We start from the raw sequence: 25,720 nt of genomic DNA, 5'->3' as shown, positions 1-25,720 counted from the left end.
GACCCAAGTTTGTAGCAGTTTTGTTGTCATTTGAAAATGCTACATTTATTTAGCATATTTATTTACAAAATCAAATCACAATATTTACAAAAACAGAGGTCAAATCAGCAATTGTGCAAAGTAGTGGCATAAATTAATGCCGTAAAACTAAAAGTAATAGAAGTGAATTAAACTTGGCCGATCGTATTGTGATTATATATTTGTTCTTTCAAATAAATGGTTGGAGTAACTGGAAGACTGGGACTATCAGATCAGAGCTGCTGGAAAAGAATCCCAAAATATAATTCAGAATGTACAGAGATTGAAGTCTGATCAAAATATTGGCACCACTTACTGTTTCAAAGAAAGATTTTCACGCAGCTTAATGCACAATACAACCTTTCAAAACGTGAACAATTTGTGTAACAATGGTGCTTTTTGACACATATCAATCACAGACAGTAATAAAAACTCATATCTTTGTTTTTGATGCTATAAAAACTTCCTACGGAAGGTCCCGAATGTAAACATGTATAGTGGGTTAAAAAAGCATTAAACAAAGAATGTATCAAAGATGTGCAAATCATTAAGCTAATGTCAGTTTCTCTGAAACACTTGGTCATATGGCATGCATTTTACAGTATGTTATACAGACATACTAATCACTGCACATTGTTACTGTTTTATACTGTAATAAACAGTTACTCTATTTTTCTGGCAAAAAATCTGTTGGCATCATGTGGAGAATTCTCTCCTTCATGTGTACTTATGAAGGAACAGGTTGATTGTTAAAGCAGAAAACAAGTTCAAGTAAATCTTAAGTCTCTGAGAAACTCAATACCGTGACTGCATTAGTGTTAGTGAGTTAGCTGTGTTACAGATTAAAATACTTCCTGGATCGATCAACTTGTGATTCAAAGAGAAAAGTATATAGTGCAGTAAAACCTGCTTGGTAAAGTGTCTTAGCTGATCATTTGACCACATGGCGACACTACCGCACAGTGCATTGTTTAAAACACAATACACATAACACACTGCAAGTGTCCAAAACTGGCCTTTGACAGCAAGCAGCCTTCATCCAGATCCTTGTTCGTTAGTCAATTATTCCAGCAAACGTGTTAACAGGCAAAGTCAATCCTTTGCTCATGTATTTGCTCAGTCCAGCATCACTGTCGCCTTCTGCCACGAACTTTGACTTTAAGGATTTTTGAATGTAATATCCAGGGTCTCGACATGGAGCAACCTCAATGCTGTGTTAGAAAATATAACACAATGCAAAGAAATCAATATCAATCTAAGACCAGAAAATGCATTATTTATTCTGTTTTTAAATCTTAATTATTTTTTAAAAAGTAAATCTTGGCTTCAAATTGTTTAGGAATACACTACTGTTCAAAAGTTTGAGGTCAGTAAGTTTCTTTTTTCATATGTAATATTTTTTTTCATAATAATTTTTTATTAGAACTAAATGCTGTTCTTTTGAACTGTGACAAAAATAAGAAATGTTTATTGAGCACCAAATCAACTTATTATAATGATTTCTAAAGGATCATGTGACACTAAAGACAGGAGTAATGGCTGCTGAAAATTCAGCTTTGCTATTAAAGGAATACATTTTTTGAATATATTAAAATAGGGTAATTCCGTGTCAAATCAACCACATTTTGAAAACTTCCCCAGCTCATGTACTGTATTGTGATGCAAGCCAAAATATTGAATATTTACTTAGTAATCCATTATTTTGTAGAGGGAGGACAAAACAGCAATTTTCACTTGAGATTCAGAGGCAAGTTACAGGGGGTAAAAATGACTTCAGAAAGATAGCAGAATCATAATGTTGACTTTAGCAATCTTTGTTGCATTATGTGCCAAATGGTGACCATTCCAAAATGGGGAAACAGCACTTTTCAAGTTTTTCTCCAAAGTTTGCATGCCTGTAATTCGAGAAGTATTAACAATATCTTAATGCACTTTTTAGATATAAGGTCTTTAAAAACGTTCCTTCTAGCATCTTTATTAAGACCCTGTATGGTTCCGTTCCAGAGATATTAGAATTTTAACATTGCTCCAGGAGTAAATTGTTCAAATGTACACATTTTCAGTGGTTAAAAACCAAATGTGGGTCAGCTTGAAAAAAAAAAAAGATATTTCTTTTCTTTTAAAGAGAAATGTCTGAAGAACAAATAATGTTGAAACTAGAGATCTTGTTTCCTTCTTTCAAAATAACTGCATTTAACATACCTGTCTACCAGTCCCATTAATATTATTTTTCCAAAGTTGCCTATAACTCATGTATTAATGCCTATAACCTTTAAGTATTAAAGATTTAGCGATTTAGCAATGTGATTTTAGATTCTAGTTGTTAATAAACTTTTCTTTTGGAATCTTAATTTTTACATCATTCAGTCCCAGAGATATGGGGATCTCAATTAGGCTCCATGTCTAAATTCTTAAATATTACCCATTTTCAGTGGTTGAAAACCAAATGTTAGTCACTTTGTATACAGCTGATACTTATTTGATTTAAAGAACAATGTCTGAAGATGAAATAATGTTGAAATTAGAATTATCTCTTGTTTCCCTCTATCAAAACAATTGCTTAAAATCAAAAATTTGAGCTGGGGAAGTTTTTTTTTTTACTACTGTTTTCACTGTATTTTTATGTAATAAATGTGAGCATAATGTACCTATTTCAAAAATACAAAAAAAATCTTTTTGGCCCTACAGTTTTGAATTTTAGAGTAGGTAATAGGCCTCTTGATTTAAAAGATGATAACATGCTTTGCAAATTGAATTTGATTTCTTACCTCTCAACATTCATAAATTTCCTTCGAAAGTCTTTGTCCAAGCGCACTGTGAAAGTTGATTTGTCTGGTGTTTTCAATTTAAAATTGCATGTTCTGATCTTTGTCTCCTAAAAATAAAAGGAAAAAAAAAATCACAGCATAAATATCTGAACTTGATCAGATATAAGAAATAATAAGATGTAAATATAGCTGCAAGCAGTAATTGCGGGGCCAAGCACTAGGTTGACAAGGCAGCAAGCATCAGAGCAATTAAAGCAATTAATAATTAAAGAAATTTAATTAACAAGAGCTCTGCCATTTTAAGAAAATTTTAGTCAAAATGGGTGAAAAATCATAAAAACGACCACTAGTAATTTGATTTAATGGACTATCACTTTTGACCAACAAGTGGCGCTGTTATCAGATTGATGTGGTGTGTTCAGTGTGAGGTGAAAATGGCACACACAAAGTTTGGTGTAAATATGCCAAAGCTTTGCGGAGATACAGCCTCAGATGCAGTTTGGCATCTTTCCAAAAAAATTTGTTGATGTGTTAACTGAAAAAGGTTTCGTATATCGACACGAAATCCATAACTTTTGTCAGCATGGTCTGAAGATGATCCGAGTCAAATTTGGTGAAAATCAGACCAACGGTCTAGGAGGAGTTTGAAAAAGTAGGTTTTCAACATTAATCAAAATGGCAGACAGGAAGTTCATCCAATTATGGCATAATTGGTATTTGTTCTAGGCATGATCCAAGGAATATATCAAGACAAGTTTCATTACAATAGGCTAATGTAAACAAAAGTTATTAGCATTTTTTTTAATTTCTTTTGGCCACAAGCCCCCAAGCTTTTTGAGTGCTGTCAGGGCATGGTGCCGAAGACACATACAGAGTTTCGTAATGAAAATTATGTATGGTTCGACTCGGCATGATGCACCAAATCTAAAGAGACCAGTTTTGTGATTTTTGGCCAAACCACTGAAAAGTTATAAGCAAAAGAGGCATTTTTCATATCTCCTGACCACTAGGTGGCACTGCGCCGAAACACTGCAGGTAGCCTCAGGTCGTGCTTGTTATAACACACACCAAGTTTGGTCTCAATACGCCAAACCGTTGTGGAGATATAGCCTCACGTAAATTTTTGCGCATTTTTCGTCAATTTTCTTCGTCCGTTTTTCGAGACAGTTTGACTAATTAACATGAATTCCATAACTTTTTGCCAGCATGGTCTAAAGATGATCTGAGCCAATTTTGGTGAAAATCGGACAAACCGTCTAGGACGAGTTCGAAAAAGTATTCAAGGATTCAGAGGAAAAAAAATTCATTCTGTGCCTTACGGTTCCAAAGTTATTAGCATAAACATGAGTAAAATTTTGGACAAGTGGTGGCGCTAGAGAGTTTGGGTTAGAGACTCCAAATTTGCTATGGTTAATGTTGGGACTGTCCTCTATCAGTGTGCCAAATTTCACAACTTTCCCGCAAACGGCTGCCATAGACTCAAGAGCGGAAGAAGAAGAAGAAGAAGACGTACGCCAACAGATACAATAGGTGCCTTCGCAGCTTCGGTGCTTGGCCCCTAATAAGATCTATCTATCTGTCTATCTATCTATCTATCTATCTATCTATCTATCTATCTATCTATCTATCTATCTATCAGTTCTGTTTATCAGCTGTGCAAATAATTGTGAAAGTGCAAATAATTGTTTTTATCAGCCAATACCAATTATTGGCAAATACATTGGTGCATCTCTAATAAATAAATAAATAAACAGTTGGTTTAGTTTTGGCTTAGTTGGACCTACCGTGATACTCTTTGGCTTTATGTCACTGAAAGTGACCGTTAGACAGTTGAGATCTACAAAGTGGAAAGAAAAGTCATTTATTTCAAACGGTCTAGCTTAAAGTTAATGTTTATCTAAACTGATTAACAGAAACAAAAACCTTTTTATTCAAATAATTAAACTTTACCTTCAGTTTTGTTTTGTGGTATTGCTGAAATCTGAGCGCCTGTGGTTCTGAGTGAGAATCCTCTCTCAACCTCCCTGTTGCTTAGCGACACCTAAAAGGAATGTGAAGGGCCATATGAGGTCAACTAAGATTTGCTGGTCACTTAATTTTTAATTCTACAAAAAATCTGGAATGTTTCTTTGTGACTAAAGAATGTCACTGACCGGAAAACCGACCAATCAGCAACAACAGCCATACTGTGTGACTAGACTAGTATTAAGTACTGTGTAAATACTCTGATAACAAAGACAGCATAAGTGACACTTACTTTTAGGTAGCTAAATGAGATCAGTGCCCCGCAGAGCTCGGCAGGCATCTTCTTCTGTTTACCAGTGTCTAAAGGACGAATGTAATATTGGCTAAATGAACTGATGGCCTAAATTTGGGGTGGCAATGACTGTACTTTTCCCAGATTTTGTTACTGAATACCTTTATGTATAGCTTGGGCCATTCTGAACTCTGGAAAATCCACTTCCAGGTCTGTGACAAAAACTTCTTCCACAGGTTCTTTGGACTTGTTGGAAAAATAAATCTGCAAAAATAGAAAGGAAAATACAAGAATAGTATGTTATATTTTAAAAAGGACTCTGTACATCATTCAACAGCCTAAATAAGGACCTACTCTGGCTTTCAAATCCTTTATGCGTATTTTATAACATATTTACTGGAAACTTCAGAGTAATTTAAAAAAGCTTAAAAATTTAAAAAAGTTTGTTCTACATGCAAACTTACTTGGTGACTAAATTAAACCTGATTCTCATGCCATCATAGCTGAAAAAATTTACAACGTAAAACATAACAAAAGGCCATTCATTCTCACCTTAATGTAGTAAATGTTGAAGTACACCGGCTGCTGTCCCATGCGCACGTAGTATGAGATGACGTCAGCTAAGAAAAGGTCAGATTCTTGTGGTTTGCCAGTGCTGGACTGGAAGATTAAAAATGAAAGAAAACAGAACCATTTGCATTTTAAGTTAATTATAATTTAAAGTTGTACTGACATCATTCATTGGGAGTGTTGTTTGATGACAGTTGAGGTCAAAAGTTTACATACACCTTGCAGAATCTGCAAAATGTTAATTATTTTACCAAAACAAGTAAGTACATTGCGTAAAAGTTTCAACAGAAATTACATTAAAATACATTTTAGATTACCATAAATGCTTTTCAGCATGCTAGGCAGCACAATTTGGCCATATTTCCAGGTACTTCCAATAGAAGTACTTATGAAATTACACAAAAAGATGTACTTAAATTCAAATTAAGTGGGTCAAAAAACAAAGCAAAACAAAACAAACACACACACACACACCAAAGTTCAGCATTTATTATAAATTTAAACTATGATTTATAACTATAATATTTTGATTGCAATGAAGACAAAAACATTACATTTAGTTTACTCTAGCATTAATTCACAAACTTCTTAATACACAAAGCAATAAACAGCCTTACTAAATTTGGAAAAATGAATGTGTAAGCCAAAATGGCATGAGGAACATGTTTTTTCACAATGAACAGTTGCTAGCTTTGCATTTACACAAGGAAATGATTTTAAAAAAAACCTGAAAGAGAAACTTTAAAACTTCCTCATTCCATACTGACTGACATAATCTTCTAAAAATACTTCTTACCCAAAAAATATTTCTTACCCAAGTATGGTTAACATGCTAAATATGTTTTAACATACCGTTCTTGCAAGATCAGGAATCATCTGGCCAAGGCTACAGACATTGCATTCGTACCACGGATCCATCATTCCAAGATAAGAGCCCAGAGCACAGATGCTATTGCTTGTTAAGGGCACGTTCTCCTAAAACAGATATTGTAAAATCATGCAAGTTCTGCTAAAATGGAAGTTGTACAGTGCACAGTGCACAAGTATTCATCACAGTACACTTGCTGAAGTTTCCTCTTAAAGGGAACGAAAGTGTATACTCTACTTACCCTCACAGGAGAAGCTGTAGATGACTGGCGAACAACAGGGATGTAGTACATTTGTAGGTTGACTTTCATAGTAAGAAACCGTCTTCTGGCTTCTCGTTTCCTGTGAATCAAAGCCAAAATGTTGCTGTCGAAACCTAATTCAATCATAACAAAGCCCTAAACACAGTGGTGGGAAAGCGTTTAGGGATCTGATGATCTTAGAACAAGGAAACATACAGAAAACTTCCTTTTTACAGAGAATTAAGAGGCTTCTTCAACTGACAGACAATACTTTATGCTCTAATACAACAACATAAGCCAAGTTATTTTAACTGACAGTTTTTTGAACATTGTTTTGAGTCCTTTTTCAGAATATTGTCCCCTTAAAGATGTTACACCAAAAATGTCAGTGTTAATAGCAAGAATTGGACCTTAAAATAAAGTGTGACCGATAACTCTATTAAAATTTGCTGTTATTGTGATATGGTAAGGTTAGTTCATGTTGTAAAATGTCATGAGATGCAACTCCCTAAAATGTAATGGCATTTATGAACTAATAATTTGCAAAATTTGTCTTTGAGTAAGATAATAACAGATGACATAATGCCTCATACCTTAACCAGTAGTATGCCCTGGCTAGCCTTCCCACTGCCCGGTCATCTCCCATCACCACTATTTTAGCAGTGTAGTCCCGTTCTTCCTTGGGCAAGGTTGTACTACTGTTTCCTGCTCTCCTCTGCAGTGTGCTACTGCTGCCAGCTGTGCCCGTCTCCTCCAGTACGTCCTGCATCAGAGCCATGCTGTCGGTGACTGTTGGCTTCACCTTAATTCCTCCCCGTCGCGAGAGTCGCCCACTGGTAATTTCAGGCTTTAAGGTTCTTCCTCCAATAAATTCCATATCAGAAGCCTCAGTTCCTTGCATGTCACGCTCTATACCACTATCCGTCGACATGATAGAGTGCCGTGGCATGTCTGAGTTGAGGTCTGTGGGGAAGTCTGACATATAGAAGTCTTCTGAACTCATAAGGCTTTCGCTAATCGATCCAGAACGAATGAATTTGGCCAGTTCTCTCCCTGTGACAGACAGGATGAAAAAATATGTATTTTAGTGAACAGTCACAGCATAGTAACTCCCTTGGGTTTAGATGAGTTTATGTATGGTAAGATCTATTTTGTTCTAACCCTAAAAAAATACTTTTGTTGCTGTAATCTAATGTCTTATTTTTGACTTTAATAAAAGTCCCTATGTAAATGTAGAAGTTACTATAATAAGCACGTTGTAGGTTTCCTGGAAAAAAATATTTTTCCTGGAAATGCATATTTTACTGTGTAGTAATTTCACTGTTATGTCCTTTAGAGTATGAGATCATGAGATGAGATCGCATGAGATCTCAACAATGTCACAAACTATGCTCAGTTTAAAAGCTACCAAAGTTTGCAATCAATCAACGCATTCAGTGGAATCAATCAGTCAGTGTCAACGGCTATTAACAATAATCTACATGTACACTAACAAAAGAAAGCCGTAATCAGTAGCTAGGACAAATGCATGGAGAGTTAAGGACACCAGATTTTACTTTTGACTTAGCTACTCAAGTTGAAATAAACAAACGTATCCTTTTTCCCATCACATATCTATGGAAGCCCATTTCCACCAGTGAATAGAAAATAGAGAATAGAGGGTGAATAGAGGGTTATTTGCGTATTATTATTATTATTTTAAAATAATTACTCGCAATTACCAGTTTATATCACACAATTTTCTCGCAGTTCTGACTTCTTTTTTTTAGAACTGTGAGACAACTTGTGATATAAACTCACAACTGTGAGAAATAAAGACAGAATTGCGAGATAAAAACTCACAACTCTGACTTTTTTCTTGCAAATGCGAGTTTGTATCTCACATTTTACAATTTAGATTTTTTTCTCACAATTCTCACTTTTTTTCTCAGAACTGTGAGATAATTCTGACTTTTATCCTTTAGAACTGCATGATATAAACTCAAAATTGCGAAAAAGTCCATTTCGAGATTAAAACTCACAACTCTTTTTTTCTTGCAAATGCGAGTTTGTATCTCACAATTCTGAATTTTGTCTCGCAATTCTGACTTTTCTCAAGCAATTTCTCAGAACTGCAAGTTTATATCTCACAATTCTGAAAACAAATTACTTAAATGTCCTAATTAAACTATGGCCTAATCCTGGCTTAGTATAAACTCGGTCTGTGAAACCAGGCCAAAATGTTGCAATAATTTTTTATTTATTTATTTTTTTTTAACATATTTTATTCACTGCTGGAAACTGGTTTCCATACATATCAGCTTGTTTATATTAAATTTAAAAAGAAGAAACTGTTCCAAAAAAAAGTGTTTTAAGAGGCATTTAATAGCTCTGTAATTGAAACTGGATGTGGTCCATCAAGAATCTATGTGGACAACTTTACTGATCTCCAGGTTCAAGATGGTTAGGGGTGGGCTTTAGGGATCCCAATAAGGAAGCATTAATGTATGATTTCAATAAATAAACACCGAATAGGTTAATATTATTGCATACTGTTTTATAATGTACTACAATACACTGAGGTGCAAATTGTATCTGACACTAAGTGTAAATTGCATCTAATTTACCCTATTATCTTGCAGTGCTATTAGTGCAGACAGCCCCTGCCAAAATATTTTAGTAAATAAATCCCACTTACAGAGCTCCTCCTCCTCCCACCACAGATGGAAACTCATCTCCGGATTGGGAAGCGGAACATCGCACAGGGAGCCGCTGGACAATAGACCTGAAACCCAAAACCGTCACAATGACACCACAAACAAATCCTGCTTCCTGATCCGGCTACACAAGTTGAATATCAAAAAAGGAGGAAAAAATAAAAAAATATCTAGGTCTTTTACTAAGGGAAAAAAGTTATTTTGGTACAGATGGAGTTGGTCAAGCATATTTGTTTGTGTTTGTGAGAGAGTATAGATAAAGATATAGAAACAGTGGAGAATAGAATAGAATAGAATTTTAGTGTAGTGTACCTTTATTGGTGTCATGTAGGATCTGTAAGTATAACTCTTGTAGTTTCTGCCTGATCTGACCATGATCACCTCTGTTACCGTCTGTGCTCTGGTCCACTGCTGCAAGCACTTCATTAAAGTACGACTCCACATCCTGGTCCTGACATATGCACAGACAGATAATCAGACACACAAACACCTCCACAGAAAGCCACACAGCATGAAATCACACATGCAGATGCACACACAAACATACAGCCATAATTCACATAGACACATATGGGATGTCCTGTGGATGTCCTTTCCTGTTGCTTTGAGTTTGCTGAAAATAAACTGCAGACAGCTGACGTGTGGACAGAGACAGAGAGATGCTGACCTGCAATAAATGCTCGCCCTTTGTCTCCATCATTGTATAGTCTTACAACTAAAATTATAGAGTACTAGACTGTTATACACAGGTTAAATGTAGGCACAGATCATTTCCCATTCATTTAGAATAATTAATCCCTTCTCCTCACAGAAACTATTCAGCTGAGGGACAGTTTTGACTAGGTAAGAGCAAAATGGCATGTTGCACTGTGTCCAAGGGCTCAATTTTGATTCATAGCTGGTTGTTGTGAAAAAATGTAGCATCTGAATATTTGCACTCTTGACCCATACTCAATACAGAAGGATTTGATAAATGGTGCTGCCTGGAAAACATCAATTCTGAGCATATGGGGTATACTAGAAAAGTGAATCAATCAACTCTGTACAGATACAGATACTAGTGCTGTCAATCAATTACAAAAAAATTAACTAATTAATTGCAGATTTTTTTTTCTGAGATTAATCACGATTAATCCCACCAAACATTAACGTTTTTAAATATACTTTTATATTGCAAAAATTTCACATTCATTTTTCAAAGTAATGTAGAAACAACATAAAGACAGCATATTTTAAAATAATATTTGTATCGCTGATACCAGGGTTGCCAGGTTTTCACAACAAAACCCGCCCAATTGCTACTCAAAACTAGCCCAATCACATTTCGAAGGGAGTTCCAGGGGGTAAAATACACATTTTGTGGTGGGGTTCCTCTGGTAAAATTAACATTCCCGGGGCTAAATATTACACTACTGGGGTCGCTTTAACCCGCTGACATGAAAAACAACCCGCGGCAACAGTATGAAAGTAACCCAATACTTGGCAACACTGACTGAAGCAATGTTACCGATGTGTCTAGAAAACTGTTATTTTTTTCCTAATATGTAACCATATAGCCATTCAACATTACATTATAATTGAGGGCTAACAATTTTAACATGTATTATGTTTAAAAAATGTATTATGTTTAGAAAATAACTTCTAATTTAAGTTAACTTAAAACAATCTTCACATAAACACACTGTTTACCTATGACCTTCAGCAATTATGAAATATACAGAAAGTTATCAAACGCTAAATACTAAATTAAATATATATGAATTATTAAAGCAACTTAAGTTATTGATTTCCTCTTTTTCTTTTGTTCTTTGATTAACAGACATCACAGAAGCTGGGTTATTAGTTTATTTGGCTGCTATTACTTTAAGAGCTGCCACTGCTAAACATGATGCAGATCTGAGACGCATGCTTGTAGTTTAATTTGTGCTTTAATATGAAAACTAATATACGTAGCCACATTTGTGCGTGCAATTGAAGCGTGCATGCTACAGGCACAGTATAATGGCTGACAGGAAAGATAAATTTGTTTTACTGACACATGATTTGACAACGTCTCATCTAACCACAGTTCACTGTTGTTCTGCTGAAGCTCCCTTGTCACCCGTACTGTTTCCGCACTCGTTTAATTGGGCCTGTCGCTAAGGCGAAGTGGATTGCACATCTGAAGAGTTTTCCGTTTGATGTGGTCATAAAGACGTTCTGCGACTAAATAAATCCACTTCTTGTCAATTAATAGAGACAGAAGCAGCAATTGTGAGTGGGGTGGCCAAGCCTAGCCTTTCCCACGTTAACTGCGTTAAATATTTTAAACTGGAAAAATTACTCGCCTGCGTTAATGCACTAATTTTGACAGCGCTAGCAGATACATAACAAATACATAACAGGACCTAAACTATCATTCAGAAGTTTGGGGTCAGTATGGGTTTTTATTGTTTTATTGTCTCTTATGCCAATTAGGGCATATTCTAAGACCCTCCTTCCTCAATTGGGATCATTTGAAGCTGCATTTAAACTGCATTTTGTAAGTTTAAATTTGTGGGCACCACAGAAGGCCATTATATGGAGAACCTTCCTGAATTTTTTTTCCTGAAGACAGAAAGACATGGGCATCTTGGATGTCAAGGGGGTGGGTAAATCTGTAAATTTTTGTTCTGCAAGTTAACTTTTCCTTTAAGAAACATTTGTTATTATTATGACAACTGAAAAAAATAGTGCTGTTAATTATTTGCATGAAGACTGTGGTACTTTTTTAGAAAGTTTTAAAAGAATGGCATTTATAAAAAATAAACATTACTTGTAACAATGTAAAAGTAACTTTTCTATAATTCAGTGCATCCTTTCTTAATACATTTCAGAAGAACCTTTCATAAACTTATCCCAAACTTCTTCAATTGCAACTAGATTATATTATATTGTTCGTTTTACTGGATGTATTAAAAAAAAAAGAGTAATTTATGCACCATCAAAATGTTTTTACTCTGTATGCATTACTTACTTACTTTCCAGTTTTTTTTTTGGATACCACAGGACTTTTATTATTTAGACAAAACCAGATAAAACGCATGTCAAAAATATTTGTATTCCACAGAAGTCTTTGTGTTCCATAGAAGAGAGTCATTAAAGTTTGAAGATCTAAGATTTGGTAGTCAACTTCTTAGATATGCTTGTCCAAAACTAGCTTTTCTAGATAACATCACTGACCTGTAATGCATCATTGAGAGCGGACCCATGGCAATTCTCTCCCAGTACCGCTTGAAGACTGTGTTGCACTACACAGCGCATCAAGCTCAATGGGTTCCGGAACATTCCTTGAGCCTCAATGTCAGCCTTCAGAACAGTGCTGAGAGACTCAGAAAATACTGCAGGATCCGCAAACACAAACACCCTAAACATGGCAGACACAGAACACAGCCATGAAAAACTCACAAACACAATTATTCACACAGAAAGATAGAGAAAACCTGACATGAGGTTTATTTGATAAAGCTTCCTGCTGACTTCAGCAGCCACATCAACCTCACAATGAAGACTGGAAGCAATTTATTACCAGTTCAAAACAATCAGCAACTTAGTAAAGGCCGTAATGATAACAGGCTTTGAGATATTTGGATTCACAACGTATTAGAACGGTTGACTTCACAAATAATTACTGTGCTGGTTTTCCCTGTCTGTGTTATATGGTGCTGTATTAGAAAAGTGCACACCTAGACCAACTAAAGAAATAATTTTTGTTTTGTTTTTTTATAACAAGCCCTGGCAACAATGTTTTCCTTGTTCCTTTAGTCTTAGCTATGATTATAGCTTTAGATAATTAGAAACCCTCATTCGAAAGTGTTCCAAAACGGAAATATCTGGTAGTACAGGTTTGAACAATTAGCAAGCAGAAACTCCACTCAGAGATATACTGTCAAACACTACAGCAGTATAAACAACACTTTAAAAAGAAAGATTAGGGCCCTGATTGCTCCAAAATGACAAATGGCGCTAGACCTTTGGTATAAATAACCATGTTTACATACAGTAGGTGTGCTAGTAGAGTAACCACAGATGTAGTAAATCATTATTAATACAGACATGCTCCACTAATGTTTAACAACCAGAAAATAGCTAAGTAACACAATACTTAAACACAATAAGGTATTACAAACTCACACTGAACAATTTATTTTAATTATACTAATAAATATACTATTGCTCAGTGATAAATTCATTCATTCATTGATAATACAATAATTTCTTAAAATTTTAATGTATTAAAGGAGAACTCCACTTCCAGAACTACAATTTACAAATAATTTACTCACCCCCTTGTCATCCAAGATGTTTGTGTCTTTCTGTCTAAGAAATTATGGTTTTTGAGGAAAGCATTTCAGGATTTTTCTCCATATAATGGAGAATTCATTGGTGCCCCGATTTTGAACTTCCAAAATGCAGTTTAAATGCAGCTTCAAAGGGCTCTAAACAATCCCAGCTGAGGAAGAAGGGTCTTATCTAGTGAAACGATCGGTCATTTTCTTTTAAAAATTAAAAATTTGTATACTTTTTAAAGCTCATGTAGCACAGGCTCTGGGATGCGCGTCCACGACGCTACGAATCAAGTCAAGTTTATAGTCTGTGTACTCAAAAAGGTAGAGTATGGTGAAAAACTCCATCTTATTTTCTCGTACAACTTCAGAATCATCTGACATAGTTGTACCTTTTTGTTTGTTAACAGCATTTGACTTACTTGCACTTCCTTAGTCTTTGCAAATTTGCTTTGTAAACACTGGGTCTGTAGTTCTGCCTACGTTCCGTGTGACCTTTTGACCTGATTCAACAGTACGTAACGTTGTGAACGCGCATCCAAGAGCCTGTGCTACACAAGTTTTGTTCTTAAAAAGTAAACAAACGTTTATTTTCCAAAAAAAATTGGCCAATCATTTCGCTAGATAAGACCCTTCTTCCTCAGCTGTGATCGTTTAGAGCCCTTTGTAGCTGCATTTAAACTACATTTTGGAAGTTCAAAATCGGGACACCAATGAAGTCCATTATATGGAGAAAAATCCTGAAATGTTTTCCTCAAAAACCATAATTTCTTCACGACTGAAGACAGAAAGACATGAACATCTTGGATGAGGGGGTGAGTAAATTATTTGTAAATTGTTATTCTGGAAGTGTAGTTCTCCTTTAATATATACATATAAAACTAAAAACTCTCCAGCAATCTGTCACTAACATGAAACGGCAGTTAGAAACAACAACAATCAAATCAATTCTGATGAACAAAGTCAAGTCTTTCTCTATATTTCTCTCTTACTGGAAAAAAGATTCAGTTAAATATATATTATAATTAGGGAAGAAAAGACGGTTGCAATTTCTGTTTTATGACAACATAATTGTGTAGAACATACTACATTGTCTAAATTTTAAACAATATTTTGAATGTTTAAAACTTCTTTTGATAAACAGTGAGTGTTTGTGCTATATTTGCCACTTATTTTTAATATAAGGCATTAAACATTAAACATTAAATATGACTTAAGTGTTCAATACTTCTAGGGATCACTCCAGGTTAATGAACTATATTAGAAGTAGTGTGATGACAACGATGATGATAATAGAGCCCTCACACAAAAGTTCACAGATCAGGGAAAAGGCATGTTTACGAATTAAAGTTTCGCTCTGACATTGACTTACCTCTCCTGCTGAGGATAGTGTTCATTTTTCAGACTTTGTTCTGCAATTACCCTTTTCTGATACAAAAGGCCTGTGAGAAAAGAAACAATGCTCATCAGACATACAGCGATCATTTTTCTTGTTTATAACTTGACTGGCCGATAAGTTTTCTCGACTGCAAGCCAAGAAAAAAAAAACTAAGCACGCTTGTCGTGTTTTGTTTGAGGAAAGTGATAAAATAAAAACCCACAAACCTGGAGCAAATCGTTCTGCTTTCATTTGGCCAGCATAACTAAGGCCCACAGTGCAGTAGGGCTGAGGCAGAGTCAACAACCTCTTGCAGAAGTCATAAACTCTTTTATAGAGGTCATCAGGTATGTATACAGTCTGCAAAGAAACATAAGGAAGTCATGCAAGACGCTAGGGTCTTCTACAGTTCTTGTTTAGGGATCAAATTTAAATCTCTTAGAAATAAAGGTACAAAATCTGTCACTGGGCGGTACCTTTTTAAAAGCTATATGTTTGTACATAAAGGGTTCATTTTGGCACCATACAGGTAGATATTAGATACAAATGTCACGAGTCTGGTCCTGGTCTTCGGTCCACTCGCCACCGGAGGTCGCCTTGCCATTACACGGGGTGCACTATACCCCGGACTACCTTTCCCATGCTCCACCTCACTCACCGTGCTCACAGCTGCAGCCAATCACGAACAGCATAAATATGAGGCCCTTCCCACTATTCTGGGCAAAGTATTGTACAGTGTTTAGCACTCGTCCTATGTTAGCTGCATTACGGAGCCCTTTCCTAGTTTCCATGTCTAGTTATTTCTTGTGATCTAGTTTTGTCATTCGTGTCTTGCCCGTCATGTATTTATCCTTTGTCTTGTCACAGACTCTGTTCGCCCCCTCATATATGGACTCAAGCCTGTCTGGAATACCCGTTTGCCTCGCCTCTAATATTACGTTCGCCGTTGATCAGCCCTCGCCTATTCGTGGAATACTCTTGTGTCTTGCTGTCTGTAAACCTGTTTGTGTTCGGCCCAGCCTGTTTATGACCATGTCTCTGTCTAATGTCAATAAAAGCTTGCATATGGATCCCCCCACTCCGCGCCCTCCGTAACAACAAAAGTGTATCTTCTGAAAAGGTACAGTCCCAGTGAAAGCTTTTGTACCTTTATTTCTGAGAATGTATGAAAAAGAACAGCTTTGACACTCTGATGGATAGATGATGTCCAAATTTTCATTTTCTAGCAAATGTCCTTTAGAAGGTGCAAACTGATTAAACCGACAAAAACTTTTTTCTGGAAATAACACTTCTGTGTGTATACAAGCGAACAAACACAGACTCAGATCACTGTAGGTGATTTCTCGTCTCCAAGACATCTTTAACTAAGCAAATGAGCCAATGTCTAAAACAGTGTTTTCAACTGGTTGCTCTGTTCTGATATAATCATATAAGATCCCATACTTCACACAGCTTTTTGCATTCTATAGATAAACTATATAGGTTTATCAAAAATATGTTTTGTTGCAGATGTCAAAAACTGTGCAAGTTAAAATGTTTCAAAGCTATATGTTATATAAGTTCAAAGAAATTTAAAGGATTAGTTCACTTCCAGAACCAAAATTTACAGAAAATGCACTCACCCACTTGTCATCCACGATGTTCATGTCTTTCTTTCTTCAGTCGTAAAGAAATTATGCTCTTTGAGGAAAACATTTCAGGATTCTTTCCATGTAATGGACTTCTATGGTGCCCCCAAATTTGAACTTCCAAAATGTAGTTTAAATGCAGCTTCAAAGGCCTCTAAATTATCGCAGACAAGAAAAAAGGGTCTTATCTAGCAAAACGATGTTTTTTTTGTTTGTTTTTTTATTACAATATTTATATACGTTGTAACCTCAAACGCTTGTCTCATCTACCTTCGTGTGAAGTTTGCTATTTCTTATCATGACAGTTAAAAACCCCCCCATCTCATTTTCTCCTCCAGCTTCAAAATTGTCCTACATCGCTGCAGAAGTACCAACCCAGTGTTTACAAAATGAACATGCAAAGAAGATCAAACACGCTTCACAAAAAAAAAGGTAAAAACAGCGATGTAGGATGATTTTGAAGTTGGAGGAGAAAATGAGATGGGAGTTTTGAAACGTACCCAAACTGTCATGACCGGAAAAAGCAGTTCACACAGAGCTAGAAAAGACAGGGCTTGAGGTTAAAAAGTATAGAAATTGTAATTTATTCTTAGAAAATAACCGATCGTTCCGCTAGATAAGACCCTTCTTCCTCGGCTGGGATCATTTAGAGCAGGGGTATCAAACTCAGTTCCTGGAGGGTGTTGTAAACTTTTTCTTAGAGACCAGGAGACGTTTTGGATATCTTGTAGCAGAAATTTCTCTTTATTCAGATACTTGTTGCATGGTGCTGCAGTCATCAAAAAGTCGTCTAACTAAGGCAGTGATACATTGTAGTTTATATACATTTAGTAGGTGGGCCTTAGAGATATTGACACAGTACTCAGAGGTGACATCCTTTGATCAGATCAAGAACAGAGGATGCAGGACATTACCCTTCCCCCAACTGTAACACCTCAGCAGACCTATCCAAATAATCATAATGACATCACCAAATGGTTTGAGCACCATAGTTGCGGGAACTAAGACTGTATCAACATCACAAGAATAAGTCACGAGAACTAAAACTTTGCAAACAGATGCCATTATGTTTACATTAAATGCCCAATACAATATAGATCACCTTAGATTTTTATATGTTAGGATGTGGGATCTGCAGATATTTAACAGATCCTTAAATTTGTAATCCCACAAGGGCCGCAGCCCTGCAGAGTTCTGTTCCAACACACATACTATGCAGTTTTCAATTAAGCCTGAAGGACTTAATTAGTTGGATCAGGTGTGTTTAATTAGGGTTGCATCTAAACTCTGCAGGGCTGCGGCCCTCCTGGACTGCTGTTTGACACCCCTGATTTAGAGCCTTTTGAATCTGCATTTAAATTGCATTTTGGAAGTTCAAATTTGTGGGCACCATAGAAGTCCATTACATGGAAAGAAATCCAGAAATGTTTTCCTCACAAAACATAATTTCTTTATGACAGAAGAAAGAAAGACATGAATATCTTGGATGACTGTCAAAATCAGCTGAGAATCACTAGTCTAAAAGTAAAATTAAGTTAAAAGATATAAGAGTAGTCATCCTTTCTCTTACCTGCATTACAGCATATATGAGTGTATTAAGCAGAGGAATGAGATGCTTCTTGCAGTCAGTTCTTTCAGCCTGTATATAAAAAGAAGGAAAATCATTCAAGGAAATATTCTCTATCTATCAAATCATTCAATAATTCATATAAATTATTTGATAAATCATACAGTTGTCATTTGTGTGTTGAAATTATGTTAATCATCATTAATTAGAGTTAATTCACTGTTATTATTGTTTAACTATCCCATTATTGTTAACTGTTATTATAATAAATTAACTCTTTATTCTTAGTGACAGTAGTGACAGATAAACATTTCAAGTTTTTCAGGCCAGTACCTTCAAGTAACATTGTCATAATACACCCTATTCATTTAAATTCAGTAGTTTTTATGTAGCACTAACTGAACTTGCTCGAACCATTATGTCAATCACTAAAATAGGAATTGTACTGTTATATTTCAACAAACATTATGCCATAGAAACTGGTGACTCACTCGTTCTAGTTCCTTGATGGCCACTCTCACCAAAGCCAGACTCCTGAGAGAACTGTCCTGCACTTTCTTATGTAATGTCCATCTCAGCATCCCTGCAGAATGAACAAAAATGAACAGCTCTTATATACAACAAACTAGAATATTCATGTGACAGATTTCGTACTTTGAAACTATCAGTTGAAAATGGTACCCCAGTTGTTACATGAAACTAATGCTTACAGAGTAGTGTGACTTGTAAGCATCAGTAACATCAACAGATGACATGACTGATTAGATTGTAGATTGTGGTTCTTAAAGAAACTGTGTCTATTTTAGCCTGTCTTTTTCTTCACATAGTATGTACACTTTCAGAAATAAAAGTATAAAAGCTGTTTTCAAAAGATGCACCTTTGTATGTAAAGCATACTGGTATCTTAAAGGTACATATTAGTATCTAAAGTGTACATATTAGTACCTAAAAAGTACAAAAGTGTACCTTTAGAAAATGTACTGCCCCAGTGACAGCTTTTGTACCTTTTTGTACGAAAATCAACTGCATCTAGGTTTGGACTTCAGGTGTATGTGTGTCGTTGTGTGTAATTTGTAAGTGTAAGTCATACCTTTGTTGACAGTTTGTTGCTCAAGGTCCATTTCTCTCATAATGGTTAGCAGGCTACGGTAGATTTCGGATTCAATGGCAGCATATTCCACTTTTTAAAAAGAAGCCAACAACATAACATTTAAATGCTGATATAAATGAAATGACATGTGTGAGATACAAAGTTTGGGGTCAGTTGGAAAGCTGATGAAAATAATGTTTTTTAACTGTCCTAAAATGTGTCACTGAGAACTGGAGTAACAGCTGCTGAAAACTGAGCTTTGCTATTATTGAAATGAACTGCATTTTAAAATATATTAAAATATAAAACGGTTATTTCAAATTGTAATAATATTCACAATATTACCTGTTTTACAGCCTAAGCATAAGAAACTTTGGTCACACTTTATTTTAAGGTCCAATTCTCGCTATTAACATACTATTAACTATGACTTTTGCCTCAGTAAACTACTAATTTGCTGCTTTTTAGTAGTTAGTACGGTAGTTGTTAGGTTTAGGTATTGGGCTGGATTAGGGATGTAGAATATGGTCATGCAGAACATGTGCTTTATAAGTACTAATAAACAGCCAATATGTTATTAATAAGCATGCTAATAAGCAACTACACTGTAAAAAATAAAAAAAAAAACACAATTTGTTGAGTCAGCTTAAAATAATTAGTTACTCTGCTGCCTTAAAATTTTAAGTTCAGTCAACTAAAATAAGTTTAGTCAACTTGAAATGTTAAGTAACAACTTAGATATTTGTGTTTGTTAAACTTAACAGATGGCTAAGTAACCCAGCTGCCTTAAAATTTTAAGTTGATTCAACTCAAATATCTGAGTTGTCACTTAGTATAATTTAACATTTCAAGTTGAATAAACTTTGACCCAACAAATTGTTTTTTACAGTGTAGTTAAAAGTGAGAATTGTTCCCTATACTAAAGTGTTAATGAAACTTTCAAAATCATTAAAAAAACACTCCCAAAATTTTGAATGGTACTCAAATGGATAATCAAATATTAACCTCTTAACTGTCACCTGTGCCCTCAGAGGGATGCCTAGGTTTACTTCACTATATTACAATTAAATCCTAAATATAATCATGACAAACTATATTGTTGAAAGGTCTAAGGCTCCTAAATAGATATTTTAGGACTGTTCTTTGTTACAAATTATGTAGGAACAGTAATAGATTAATTTATGACAAGAGTGAAGCTCAAAAATCTGCATCATAACAGGTGTTCCAACCTTTGTCACATCACAACCTTTTCCCTATTACTTTTTTGATAAATTATCAAAATTCACCTTTTAAAAAAGGATTTTAAAATTGGACTTCAAAATCATATAACAAAATGTATTTGTTCATGAATTCTAACAATTTAAGATAGTTTATAATGTAATTTCATGACTATGTTTAAAAATGGGGGTGACAGTTAAAGGGTTAAAACAGCGATATGTCAAAAAGCATCTTTTGTTACTTATAATTTACAAAAAAATTCTCCAAAAGGTGTAACACTCACCTGCCGAGTCCATATTAATACTGCTAGAATTTCTCCAGGACGCCATACTGTGGCTTGGTCCTTACATACTGAGGTAAATAGAAATAATCACTGCTGTGATTGCTGGCACAAAGACAAAAAATATTCCGAACATTATTATATAAAATTAAAAGAGAAAATGAACACATTACATTTGCAAATCACTATCATCATTTACTCACTCTAAGAAAATGACCAAACAGTGAACACCAAAGAACATAATTTGTGGAACATCTGAGTCCAAACAACACTGGACCACACTGAATGTCATTGACGGAAAAAAAACCACACACTGACATTTGCTGGGATTTTACAAAATAAATTCTTTTGTGCTCCACAGATGAAAGAACTCCATACATGTTTTGAATGACTTAAGCGTGAATAAATGTTTTGCCCAACTATCCCTTTAATGTGCTGGTCACATTAATCTGACTCATTCTTCTATTTTCCACTTCATCATGCTGAAACATTATCTTAAATTGCATATTTTTGAGCTTATAAAACAGTTCAAGTATCAGGTTATTTTAGCATGATTACATGCACTCTGTGTTACAGTAAACTCTTTACTGTAATTGATAGCTCAGGTTGTGTACTAAAAAGCAAACACACTTGCACATGACCATGGCTAACAGTCTCAGGTGCACTTTTACCCACTACTGATTACACAAGAAAACTTCCCCTTCATTTCACCCTCTCAGATACGGTTTATAACTGACCAGAAACGCAATGCAAATAATAACTGTTCCGTTGCTAAGACACTTTAAGTCACAACAGAATCGACTTCCAAGAAACTACGATATCCAAAACCCAGAACGAGTGCGAAAAAAGCATGCAAACCAAATAACTGAAACTGAACAAAGGGCCCTTTTTAAGTGACCGACACAGCTCGTAATTATGCAACTTTCCGATAGCTTGGTTTCTCAGTGCTGAACTCAGAATCACACTTCACAGTAATCAGCAACTGTCTGTTAAGTGCAATACAATGCTGAAGTCTAAGAAAAAGAAGTCTACCGCCTTACCTTTCGTCTTTGTGAGACTATCAGTGGACTACATCATATGGCAAATGAATAAAAACTTGTGCTGGCCAAACAGTCAGAGTGAGAGCTGCACACTGTGTAACACTTCCTCTAACTGCTGCGGCTGTCACTGAGGACAACTGCAACTCTGACTCAAAGCTGAGTGAACGTGAGGGAGGGACGAGAAACGAGAGAGAGAGAGAGAGAGAGTTTGACAGAGGCATGGCAGAGGAAAGTTTCGAAGGAGGATCAGGGGAGAAAGGGTGGCTGAATGTGTGAAAGAACAGATGCGGAGTGGGTGTGTGGACACACTGAAGGGAAAGTCCTTTCAATATGTTTGTTTAATGTATCACTCTAATTACAAACAACACCCTGATCTGGATTTTGAACAAGTTCAGCATGAACTTTCATATCTAGCCAAACAACGTGATGCATACACAAATGTGGTCTGGTTAAGCCTAGTGCTGCACACAAAGATTAAGCCCCTGATCCTTGCACAAAAAGGCACTGAACTAGTGAAGAGAAACAAGGTCAAGAGCGCTGTATCAGCACAGAAAGCAGCTCGCTGAACCACAGGCTTCCTGCCACTCACTTGGCCCTTACTCTCAGAGAGACAGTAGATGACAGGACCTGACACATATCCTGTCCCCATAAATGTGGGGGCGGACCACACACAAGACTGAGATATATTTAGTACCAGTCTAGAGAAAAAGTTACGCTTACAAACTTTTACTTTCCCACCTTATGTTTAGTCTTTACTTCTAAAATCCCTCTATAAACATTGGTAATAACCCTGGTGTGGAGATTATTAGGAAGGTCAGTGACAAGTGTTCTTAAGCTAAAGAGCAAAAAACACCTTTTTAAAATCTAGTTAAAATATATATTTTTATAGTTTATAGAAATTTATTTTTTGTATTTTTGCTCCATAGTTTTTTGAAAAATATTTAATTTACATTAAGTAATATAAATTTTAGATTGTACTTACTCCCGGAATTTATGTGTAATCATTATTTTCAAAAGGTTTTACAAATGTTAATACGAAGTAATTTTTTTTTTTTTTTTTTTAAATAATAATAATAATGAACATCACATATGCTGATACACTTTTTGGGGTTATTTTATGGGTTAGGGTTTATTCTTGATATGAAGCAATAGTTGTAAAAATAATCATTTTGATCAGAAAAACATCAAAGTTTGACAGTCTCGACATTATTATCTAACAGCAGTATAGCACTTGTGGTTCATAGACATGCAAGACATTCAAGGTTGCCAGATCCCTGAAAAATTTCCAGCCCACTAAAACCCCACCCAAAAGGATTGAAAACCAGCGCAATTTTCCTACGGGATTCCCATTATGGGCCCTTAAATAAACAGTTTAATTTTGCTTAAATTTTAATCTTAATTTATTTTTTTTTTTTTTTTTTGATTGATTATTGTTGGCATGTTTACATCAAGGCATGTTTACATGTAGGGTGCATATTTAACCATTTAATATATTTTATTTCTCTTCAGTTACTTAGTTTTTACATTTTGGCATGTCACCCAAAAATAAAAATTCTGTCATCATTTATTCACTCTGATGCTGTTCCAAACCTGAATGAGTTTATTTTTCTGCTAAACTAAAGAATTTGTGTACCAAACAGTTGCTGGTCCCCACTGACTTCCATAGTATTTTATTTATGTATTTATTTAAATCAGTGGGGCCCATTGATTGTTTGGTTATTTGAAATATCTTCTTTTTATGTTCGACAAAAGAAAGAAAATAATACAGGTTTGGAACAACTTGAGGGTAAGCAAATGATCACAGATTTTTCTTTTTTTTTTTCTTTCTTTTTTTAGGTGATATACCTTTAATTCTTCTTTTTCTTTGTGTTTGATTTTTTAGCTCTTTGCATGATAAATTCTAACACTGTTACAAAATAAATAGTTTAAAATGTAACATATAAATATGAATAACACAGTGACAATGTAATATGCTGACACAGCCATCCATAAAAGCAACTTTACTGATCATGTCAAATCATAAAAGCCTTTATGGCCTACCTTTATGCATTTTCAGATTAGAGATTTAGCAGATTAAAATGTATTTTGCCTTAACCTATTGTCTGTGCACCCCTCCAACCCTCCAATTATTTTAACATACTGAAGACTATAAACACCCTCATTAAATAAATGATATATTTACATATTTATATTTCTCAGTCAAGAACATAGTCTACATACACTTCACATACTATTGTTTTGTCTGCGATTAATCTACAATGCCAAACTCAGTTACCTGCTTATATATATAACCTGCTTTAAATTTCCGTATGTGTGCGAAACTCACGCAACCTCTAACTTGTGGTAGTGCCCCTCACACGATATCACCTCCACTCAATCGTTCAGCTGTCCTTACAGTCGGTTGCCAGGTATTCATTCCAAGGATCAACACAAATTGGTAAAAGTATGTATTTACATTAAATAAACTGTTTGGCGGTCGCAGTACAGTATGTAAGTACCTGAAAAAGTGCAACCCGCGGCTCTGTAATTTTTCTCGCAACTATGTGTTTTCAAAATAGCCCAGCTGTGCTGAAAAACCGTGACTCTGGCAACACAAGTTCAAACACTTGTTTAGGCCACACCTCCATACATAACGTGGTTGAGGAGAATCATGAGGTTACGATTCTCTTAAATTCAAATTCAGGCGTTTCATACTAGAGTAACCTCTTATAAGTGCCTCAAAACAATTTTGATTCTCCATATCATGAACTCAAGAACTGCATTCATTTAATTAAATCCAATCTAACATTAACATGAATTTCAATTCAGAAATTAACATTCTCAAAAAGGTCTATTCAAGTCATTGTATATATGAATTTAATTATTAATGTATTTTTGAATAAATTAGGCAGACACAATGAGTGTCGTGTCAATAACATTATTCGCGGACAAAAACAAACATGATTCAAAATCACTGATGCACAACAACAAACACGTTCAAACAGGTTAACACTTTATTTTGATAGCCCACTTTAGACATTTTACCAACTATAAGTAACCTTGCGACTACATGTCACTTATTAGTAGACTGTCTGTTTATAACACTTGAACAAAAAACAACTGAACACACAACTAGTAGCACACAACTAGTGTAGTAGCTAACTGCACAAGATAACTATTGACTAGTACAAGACCAAATTAAGATAAACTGAAAATGTGGGAGGAAAGAGTGGTGTGCGTGTATGCTATGTTATGTTAGTGAGACGGAGGGAGAATGGATAGCAGGCTTATGCAAGATCCCTGTCTTTCTTTGCAACTGTTTGTGTGTGAGAGAGAGATAGAAATAGCAGTACCTGTCTTTTTTACTGCACACTCAGTCAGGCTCCAGTGCTGCAGACTTTTCAGCATCTCAGGGGATGAAAACTCACAGAACTCCTTATAAGATCAGCCCTGCATTGCCTACAGCACTCAACCTTAAAAGCTGACATATGCAGACAGTTCCTTTCAAAGAGTGGGTTCATCTGGACTAGACACACTGAGTTCTAGGTACTGTAACAGGAACAACAACCACTTCCTCTGCGTGCTATTTTAAGTTGTTCTACCCAGCTGTGTAAGTCCTATAGATTAAACTGTAATATGTATGTATGTATGTAAAAATATACGATTGGCATTTGCGGTTTTAAAATAGTGTCTGTTATTTTAAAGACAAATGCTTGTGACATGCCTAAAGTATTTAGCTAAAAATCAAATGATACTCATTTTGTCAGTGTCAGGTAAACAGCCAGAACTTGTGATGAACTTGAACACCAACAGATGAA

At 35.3% G+C, this 25,720-nt stretch overlaps 1 protein-coding gene across 3 annotated transcripts; it reads right to left on the bottom strand.

Annotated features, from left to right (window-relative positions):
- Positions 1 to 34: 34 nt before the first annotated feature.
- LOC127167250 (phosphoinositide 3-kinase regulatory subunit 6) lies at positions 35 to 25,395 on the bottom strand. 3 transcript variants are annotated; one of them, XM_051113172.1, is made up of 20 exons: positions 25,256 to 25,395; positions 20,887 to 20,988; positions 19,386 to 19,475; positions 18,787 to 18,878; positions 18,299 to 18,367; positions 15,328 to 15,460; positions 15,095 to 15,164; positions 12,620 to 12,803; positions 9,731 to 9,869; positions 9,400 to 9,486; positions 7,316 to 7,775; positions 6,723 to 6,822; positions 6,466 to 6,588; positions 5,596 to 5,703; positions 5,205 to 5,307; positions 5,044 to 5,111; positions 4,737 to 4,827; positions 4,571 to 4,623; positions 2,787 to 2,893; positions 35 to 1,229 (listed from the first exon to the last, which is right to left on the bottom strand). In XM_051113172.1, exons 2-20 carry the CDS (start codon positions 20,930 to 20,932, stop codon positions 1,073 to 1,075), a joined length of 2,280 nt encoding a protein of 759 aa, XP_050969129.1. In that variant the 5' UTR covers positions 20,933 to 20,988; positions 25,256 to 25,395; the 3' UTR covers positions 35 to 1,072. The 3 variants fall into 3 exon arrangements, with proteins under 3 accessions (XP_050969129.1, XP_050969130.1, XP_050969128.1); XM_051113173.1 differs by lacking the exon at positions 25,256 to 25,395 and adding an exon at positions 21,924 to 22,071 and having other exon boundaries at positions 20,887 to 20,954; XM_051113171.1 differs by lacking the exon at positions 25,256 to 25,395 and adding an exon at positions 21,924 to 22,061.
- Between the last annotated feature and the right edge of the window lie 325 nt (positions 25,396 to 25,720).

This window comes from Labeo rohita, chromosome 6 (genome assembly GCF_022985175.1).
Source record: "Labeo rohita strain BAU-BD-2019 chromosome 6, IGBB_LRoh.1.0, whole genome shotgun sequence".
In the NCBI taxonomy this organism is placed as follows: Eukaryota; Metazoa; Chordata; class Actinopteri; order Cypriniformes; family Cyprinidae; genus Labeo; species Labeo rohita.
This window is presented reverse-complemented; position numbering and strand designations above follow the sequence as displayed.